Source organism: Triticum aestivum, chromosome 2D (genome assembly GCF_018294505.1).
Source record: "Triticum aestivum cultivar Chinese Spring chromosome 2D, IWGSC CS RefSeq v2.1, whole genome shotgun sequence".
NCBI lineage: Eukaryota > Viridiplantae > Streptophyta > Magnoliopsida > Poales > Poaceae > Triticum > Triticum aestivum.
The window spans coordinates 546,807,689-546,816,337 of record NC_057799.1 but is presented as its reverse complement, the minus strand read 5'-3'; the positions used below and the strand labels follow the sequence as shown (position 1 = coordinate 546,816,337).

General features: G+C 52.2%; 1 protein-coding gene across 1 annotated transcript; it reads right to left on the bottom strand.

Moving 5' to 3' along the window:
- Positions 1-6,523: 6,523 nt before the first annotated feature.
- LOC123049896 (xyloglucan endotransglucosylase/hydrolase protein 24) lies at positions 6,524-8,052 on the bottom strand. Its single transcript, XM_044472754.1, has 3 exons — positions 7,495-8,052; positions 7,195-7,394; positions 6,524-7,088 (listed from the first exon to the last, which is right to left on the bottom strand). Exons 1-3 carry the CDS (start codon positions 7,777-7,779, stop codon positions 6,731-6,733), a joined length of 843 nt encoding a protein of 280 aa, XP_044328689.1. The 5' UTR covers positions 7,780-8,052; the 3' UTR covers positions 6,524-6,730.
- Positions 8,053-8,649: the final 597 nt, after the last annotated feature.

Sequence of the window (8,649 nt, the reverse complement as noted above, 5' to 3'; positions counted from 1 at the left end):
CGTATTATGGGTGAAAACGAAGCCCCTGGCATATTTAAGGCATATCGCAGTGTACGGATGCCATTTGACAAAAGAATTTCAATAAGAAATATCAAGAGATAAGCGTCGTATAAATCCACATATTGTATTTGAATAGTACGTTGATGCGTATGAGTACAGGTAATGTGATAAAAAAGAAATATGACTGTGGAACCTGCTGAGACCAGGGGGGAAGAAGCTGTGTGCGGATCCGGAGTATAGTCGGATGGTCATCGCGGGGAATATCTAAGGATTCCCTTGCGCGTTCGAGCTGCTTCCATATCGCCAGTCCTGGTCTACGCAAAGTTGAACCTGCAAGGAAAATGTAAGAAATGCTTGTGTGCCGCAGAGCGGTTGAGCCGCGGTATGTGGCCTGTCCTGGCCTTCGCTGGGGTGTTTTTAATTGAGCTCTGGACGAGCCTTTTTATTCTACCGCGAAGTAGTTCGGAGTCCTTTGGCGGTGTCCGGGAGCCTGGTCGTCGACTCGAGGTTCGATTGAAAGGTGCCTCTCGTTGCTTCTGATGTTAAAGCAGCGGTATACTCTTTGGTACCGAGGGAAAGTTCGGCCTTGCCATTAACTGTGATGACGCCGCACGGACCGGGCATCTTGAGCTTATGGTAGGCATAATGTGGCACCGCGTTGAATCGAGCGAACGCGGTTCGTCCGAGCAGTGCCTGATAATCACTGCGAAAGGGGATGATGTCGTAGATTAACTCTTTGACACGGTAATTGTCTGGTGATCCGAAGACTACCTCAAGGGCGATGGAGCCTGTACAGCTGGCCTCCACACCTGGTATAATACCTCTGAAGGTGGTTTTAGTGGGTTTGATCACCGAATGATCGATGCCCATCTTGCGCGTGGTGTCCTGGTAAAGCAGGTTTAGACTGCTGCCTCCGTCCATAAGGACTCGTGTGAGGTGGAACCCGTTAATTATTGGGTCGAGGACTAGTGCGGCTGGATTGCCCTGATTGGTGTTAACCGGACGATCCGTGCGGTTGAAGGTGATCGGCCTGAGTTTATATTGTGGGACGACTGGTTCCATTAATTCGATATCCCTAAGTGTGCGCCTCCAGTCCGGGCTGGGAGTGTGGGTGCCGTTTACCACGTTCACCGTTTGGATTTGTGGGGGAAATTTCTTTTGCCCTCCTGTACTGGGTGGTCTGGGCTCCTCGTCGCCATCATCGATTTGAGACCCCTTATCTTTGTTTTTGGCGCCTAACCTACCGGCTTGTTTGAAGACCCAGCATTTTCTGTTGGTATGATTGGCTGGTGTTCCCGGGGTGCCATGAATTTGGCATGGGCGGTCGAGTATGCGGTCCAGACTGGACGGACCCGAATTGTCATTTTTGAGTGGCCCATTCCGCTGACTGGACTTAGAGCCACTAAATCCGGCATGGACTGCCGTATCTTCGGCATTTTCACCATGTTTGCGGCGCTTGTGTTTGTTGCGTCGGGGTTTGCCGTTGCTATCTCTGGCCTCTGATGTGCCAAGGTTGCTTGTTGTGTTGTTGCTACGGGCCAACCAGCTATCTTCACCCGCGCAAAAGCGGGTCATGAGTGTCGTGAGGGCTCCCATGGATTCTGGCTTCTCTTGGCCGAGATGTCGGGCGAGCCACTCGTCATGGATGTTATGTTTAAAGGCCGCTAGGGCTTCGGCATCCGGACAGTCGACAATTTGGTTCTTTTTAGTTAGGAACCGAGTCCAGAATTTCCTCGTCGTTCGCTTCCCACTCAAGACGGACACAGTTCGGCCAAGGGTCTCCTGACAAGGAGAGAGACCTTAATGAATTTAGCACATCGCCCAGGGGCTAGTGCTGAAAGATATCCGCGGAGGAAAACTCCATGATCGGTGCCCAATCAGATTCGATAGGCACTGACGCAGGCGGTTCGGAGCCCGTGGCCGGGGACGAATCCAAGAGCCCGGCAACACAGGTCTCATAGGAGGTGAAGTCAGTATTCGGCTCTATCGCCACTTAGTGTGCGGCCTCCGTGGCAGGGTCCATCCACCTGTCCTCGGACGGCGCAATCTGCTCCGGATTGAGGGCCGGAGTAGCCACAGGTGTGATCTCCTGAACACCGTCCGACAGCAGAGCTAAGTCATGCTCGTCGTGACTGTGCAGCGCACCTGACATGGGCTCGAATCCGTCAAAGATCAAGTCTCCCGGATGTCGGCAGTATAGTTTAAGCTTCCAAACCTGACCTGACGGCCAGGGGCGTAGCTCTCGATCTGCTCCAGATGGCCAAGCGAGTTGGCCCGCAGTGCGAAACCGCCGAATACGAAGATCTGTCCGGGGAGAAAAACCTCACCCTGGGTCGCATCGTTGCCGATGATCGAAGGAGCCATCAAGCCTTATGGTGACGACACAGTGGAACTCAATGAAAGCACCAATGTCGGTGTCAAAACCGGCGGCTCGGGTAGGGGGTCCCGAACTGTGCGTCTAAGGCGGATGGTAACAGGAGGCGGGGGACACAATGTTTACCCAGGTTGGGGCCCTCTCGATGGAGGTAATACCCTACTTCCTGCTTGATTGATCTTAATGATATGAGTATTACAAGAGTTGATCTACCACGAGATCGTAGAGGCTAAACCCTAGAAGCTAGCCTATGATTATGATTGTTGTTGTCCAACGGACTACACCCTCCGGTTTATATAGACATCGGAGGGGGCTAGGGTTACACAGAGTCGTTTGCAAGGGAGGAGATCTACATATCCGAATTGCCAAGCTTGCCTTCCACGCAAAGGAGAGTCCCATCCGGACACGGGACAAAGTCTTGAATCTTGTATCTTCATAGTCCAACAGTCCGGCCAAAGTATATAGTCCGGCAGTCCGAGGACCCCCTAATCCAGGACTCCCTCAATCGGCGCTGGCCAAATCGTCGGCAGCTAGTCGGCGCAAGAAGGCCATCTGGAGGGGATATAAGGTCGCGACGGCCCTCCCCATCGGCGGATCCGGCGCGTACTCCGCCAGATGTGGTTGGGTCGGGGCGGCAGCGGCCGGGGCGGTGGTGCGCCATGCGCAGGGAAGAAGGTGGGAGGAGGAAGGGTTCCAGGGGCGGCGGCGGTTTCGGGTGTGGTGGCGGCAGAAGGTGGAGAGAGAGGTTGGGCGTGGGACATGGTGGCGAGCGGGGAAGAAGGTGGGTAAGGTGGTGGTGGGCGGAGGGTAAGGTGGTGGTGGGCGGAGGGGAAGGTGGTGGTGGGCGGCGGGGAAGGTGGTGGTGGGCGGCGGGGAAGGTGGTGGTGGGATGGGGCGCCGGCTCTGGTGGGGGGTGGAGGTTGAAGATTGGTGGGTCGGGGGGTCATGGGAGGAGTGGTGGGTTTTGTTTCTGCGTTTGTTCTGAGTGTGTGCAGAATAAGAAACTGATGTGTAGAATAAGACTCTTAAGGGGTGTTATCATAATAGACCCACCCTATATTATATATATATATATATATATATATATATATATATATATATATATATATATCCAAGGATTCTTTCGGGTTTGCGAGGCAGGTGCCACCAAAGTTATGCATTGTGTATTTAAAGTTTCAAACATTCCCAATATTCCTACATATATTTGGCCACTTCTAGGTGGTTCTTGAGTTCTGGCCCCTCTCATCGATCTTCAACTACGCGCCCAACCATGGGCCCGCGCGGTCAAAGTTGTGCATTGGAATTTTGAACATCACAAACCACCCTTTTCACTCATATATATTTGGGCCACATGCTGGTGTGGCTGTCTTTTGACCCTCTCTAACGTTATTTTTTGCTGCAAAGACTCTGATGAGACACGGGTATAATATCTTAACCGTGTGTGATACAAGTGTGTTGTGAATCACCACGCCTGCGCAAGCGCGAGCAAATTAAGGTGGATGTACTGGCTCAACCGTGTGCGATGCAAGTGCGCTGAAATCACCACGACCGCGCAAGCGTGAGCAAATTAAGGTGGAGGTACTGGCTCAACCGTGTGCGATGCAAGTGCGCTGAAATCACCACAACCGCGCAAGTGCGAGAAAAGGCGTGGAGGTACTGGCTCAACCGTATGCGATGCAAGTGCACTGAAATCACCACGACCGCGCAAGCGCGAGCAAAGGGTGGAGGTACTGCCTTAACCGTGTGCGATGCAAGTGCGCTGTAAAACCACCACCTGTGCAAGCTAAAGGTGGGCAAGTTTATTTGGAAATTAGGACGAACCGTGTGTGATAGACCAGCTAGCTAGAAATATAAAAAACAAACTACCCGCCTTGAGCGTCGCAAAAATCGGCGGTTCCGCGCCACTTTTCCTTATTATCATACATGCATATTGTTATTGGACCGTGCGCGATTTTGGGCACTCCCGCCCCGCATCAATTCCTTTACCCAAATTTTAGGAGTCGTCGTACTTCAACCATCGCACACACTCCTCCAGCACCGACCTTATAGTAAAATTACAGTAGCTGAGGCATTTGAACCGTCGCCCTCCCTCGTCCACCACCATCTCCACCCACCATTACTAAAATTTTCAGTAGCCGCGGCGTATCCTCAAACACCACCCCCCCTCCACAGTCCCCCGCCCACCCCCTCCCCCTCCATAGTCCCCCGTCCGCCCCTCCTCCCCTCAAACCCTAGCTCACGGCCGCTGCCGCCGCCGCCAACCCCTGCCGGTATGCCCGTTCCTCCTAGCTTAGATTATAAGTTCAGGTTACCCAGCGATTCCCATACCATCGCCCCACTCCCCTGTGTTTTTAGATGAGGCCTGCGGTGTCCCTCCCCGCCAGATCGACATCCCCTACTCCAGAATGTCACAGCCTAAGCTCGACTACGTATCCCGGGGAGCCCGACGAGCGTTCGGCCAAGAAGAGGTTTATCATGGCCTCTCCGGCGGACGTTGGTGAGGTGGCCGTCGTTCGCCCCGACTCGTCGATCCCGGAGCAACACGTCGCCACGGAAGCCGGCGAAGATGTTGACTACGTTGCCATGCCGAAGCCGTCATGTCAGCGGGCTAGCGGATTACTGTATCTCGGGAAAGCTGGCTACGACATCAAGCTCGTCCACAGCGATGGCTTCACGCGGGCCATGTCACAGGCTAAGTGGTCCATCCCCAACCCCTATGGTTCAACCGCTGTTGATCTCTTCGACGGCCCTGCCGCTGATCTCCTCCGCCAAGCGGTCAAGGATTTGCGAGCTTTATACGCCATCGAGCCCATTTTATCATTTCTGAAGGACACGTTCTACGGCGACGGCTTCCTTGGAGCGACTGTGTGGGATGTACATATGAATGAAAACGTTTAGCAGGGACTGACCGTGTGGGATGTACTTCTGACCGGAAACAATTTCGCTTATATAATTGTATTTTTTAGCTCTACTGTACGTATTTCCGTATTTGAGCGCTCGCCGGTCGCACACGAACTCATTTTGCCGAGCGTGTGTGCCAGGAGGGCATATCCCTGACGGTTTTTGGGTCGTTTGGGAAGGACCCCCCTATCGCCGTCACTCACTAGGCGACGGTTCCAAATGCCGTCGCGGAAAGGGGTTAAAAACCGTTTGTATAGCACCGACGCGCACCAGTGAGATACTTTCTTCATCTTGATCGCATAAGGGGCATGCTTCCTGATGATCCAAACCCCGACTTGCCAACCTGTCTGAGGTCCAACATCTGTTCTGTAATGCGAGCCAAACAAAAAAACGGCATTGCAATGGTGCCTTGGACTTCCAAGTGAACTTTGTTGTTCGTATTGTTTCCTTCGCCCAGAATTTCGCTTTATATGTTGATCTCGTGGAGAAGGATCCACTTTCCTCCCATGTCCACCGTATTGTATCAATAGCATCTGGGTGTAGCTGAACCACCGCTAGTCGCTCCCATAGCCTCAGGTATTCATGGAGCATCTGACTTGTTACCTCCGTCCTATGTCCAACGCCCAAGCTCCGTTCCTCATCCCTTGGCCGACTGTACGTGCGCAGCGTAATCCTTTCCGTACCGTTCCGTAAATTGTTGGTGGCAATTCCTCCACCCTGAAGCCATCCACCCATCTATCCTCCGAAAACAGTGTGTTTTCTCCGTTCCCTGCCATCGCGTGGGTGGCTGCCTGGAATAGTTGCATCGATCTTTTAGGAACTGTAATATCAAACTCCACCCAAGGTCTAGTTGGATCCACTCTTTTGAGTCAAGGCCATCTTGCCTGCATGGCAATGTTGAGCCATTTGAGGTTAGGGATGCCAAGTCCACCCGCCCATCTTGCTTATCTTAAGTTAAATATGGTAAAATTTGACTAAGTTTATAGAAAATAATGAACTTTCTCAATACGTACCAAATCGGTATCATTAGATTTATTGTGGAATATATTTTATTATTTTATTTATTTGGTATTGTAGATGTTGATAGTTTTAGTATTAATAAATTGATTAAAGTTCATAAAGTTTCTCTTAAGATAAATCTAACGTCCAGAGTGAAATGAAACTAAGGGACGCCAAGGATACTGTGGCAACATATGACAAAGGTATTCACCGACCAAACATGCCCTAAATATAAGATGGACAATAGCATGAACATATCTGCGTATGTATGTAGCAAAGATTTCTTTATTTTTTACAAAAAAGAATGAACAAATCTTGACAAGAATTGAGGTCAACGCTAGCATGTGTATACCCTCCCCTGGATCGTCATAGTCGTCTCTGCTCTACGCATGTGTAAGTGTAACCGACTCTGCACTCAAAGTAGTTGTCCAGCCGATGGAAAGCATCACCGGATCTCTACGGCATGTAGCACTCGGGCGGCGAGCCGTATGGGAACCTCGCGCTGTCCGCGCAGTAGTTGTACACCATGTACTTGTCCCGCGCCCACTTCATGGCCTGCTGCGCCGTCGCGTCCATCTCCTGGTCGTAGTACCCTCCGCCGGCGCCCGGCGACGAGGTGGTGGCGGTGAAGTTGCGGTACTGCGCGACGAAGGGCGCCAGCGACCAGTCCGTCTTGACGCGGCCGCCCTGCGTGGCCCAGTCCTCGGCGTTCCACAGGCTCCCGTACAGCCGCATCCGCTGCCACGACGGGTACGCCACGCCCCTGTCCGCGTGGTTCTTCAGCTCCCGGATCGGCGTGCCGTCCACCAGCACACTGCACGGCATCAAGCGAGCAATTCGCGTCGACTGTCAGTTAATCTGGTCACCCATGGATGGGATCAATGCGCGATTTGTATGGGGTGGGTACTCGGTCTGCTCACAGGAGGTGCAGGGGAGTCCAGACGATGGAGTAGGTGTGGAAGTCGGCGGTGGGGTCGAACCAGAGGTGGAACTGCTGCTCCTTGCTGCCGGTGCCGTTGATGTAGACGTTGGTGTGGAGCGTGTACGGCTCGCCGGTGGAGTTGCCCAGGAACTCCAGGTCGATCTCGTCATGGTTCGCCCATGATCCCTCCGACAGGAACTGCAGTATTTACACTGATATGTATGAGCTGAGCTCGCGATCAAACCAAAAAATGCACATTGATCCAGCCTCAGAAAGGGTATGGGCAGCTATATCTTACGTAGCACGTGGTGACTGTGCCGGCGGAGTTGCCGGGGGCGAGCTTGATCTGCAGGTCGATGCGCGCGTAGAGGTACGTGTCCCTGGACCGGAAGCCGGAGCCGGAGTTGCGGTCGAGCGACAGCGAGATGACCTGGCCGTCGGCCGAGACCGTCCCGTGGCTGCCACGGCCCCAGTTCACCTCCAGGCGGTCGTCGATTCTGCCCCAGGCCGCCGCCGTCCGCGCGGCAATGCAGAGCACCACGAGCACTACGCAGGCATGGGCCTGCTTCGAGCTCACGGCCATCAAGCTCGTAAAAGGAGTCGTGCGATGAAATGGGAGGGGTCGATCGGCTGAAAGAGGGACGGCCGGTGGCGCAGTGATGAGTCGGTGTGTCCCTGTTTCGAGGCTTATATAGAATTTTGATCACGAGGCGGTTGGGGGAATGAATGAAGGAATAGGAAGGAATCGATCGAGGAGGAGGAGAATGACAGCCCGGACACAGCAGGTGCGCGCGACGGCGGAGGCGCATGTGGGCTGGCGACGCCGCGGAGGTCGGCCGGGCACCTATGGGCGTAGCCCGCGTGGCCGCGTACGCACGTCTTTCTTTTTTTATGAGGGACTGAACTGGAGTTATGTCGCGTTTATAGTTTCCCTCCCTCCCTACATTTCAATATATCTTTCTTTGCTGAAATGCATATGCAAATCAATATATAGATTGAAATGAATAGGTATTGAAATGTAAGCGATCTAGTAATTGGAACGGATATATGTTCAAATGGATCTATACGAAGAAGTTGTAGTTGGATGCTGAAATTACTCAAAGTGATATTACACATTAAAATGAATTAGTTAATGAATAATAGGAATTTGATTGTGATGGAATGGACACTGAAGTTTGTTTTCATTTTTGTAATGAAAACGGATATGGTTTTTTGTTAAACATTTGGCACTTGATTTTAAAATTGTTTTCTATTTTTTACTGAAACTGAAATAGACATGATTATTTAATAAAATGTGATAATTCTTTTCGGAATTTATATGGTATCCTATATACCTAAAAATTTCATCCCCATTATCTTATGGGCGCTAATAGGCGCCGGCGCACCGGCCCAAAACTCGGCCGGTCGCAGCCCATCCGCACGATTAAGCGCATAGCGTCTGTAGGATAAGCTG

Excerpts from the sequence above, each read along its gene's own strand:
- LOC123049896 (XM_044472754.1), bottom strand. The coding sequence starts at position 7,779 with ATGGCCGTGAGCTCGAAGCAGGCCCATGCCTGCGTAGTGCTCGTGGTG. Across the intron at positions 7,395-7,494 it reads GCACAGTCACCACGTGCTAC|TTCCTGTCGGAGGGATCATG; the intron begins GTAAGATATAGC and ends TAAATACTGCAG. Across the intron at positions 7,089-7,194 it reads TGGACTCCCCTGCACCTCCT|TGTGCTGGTGGACGGCACGC; the intron begins GTGAGCAGACCG and ends GATGCCGTGCAG.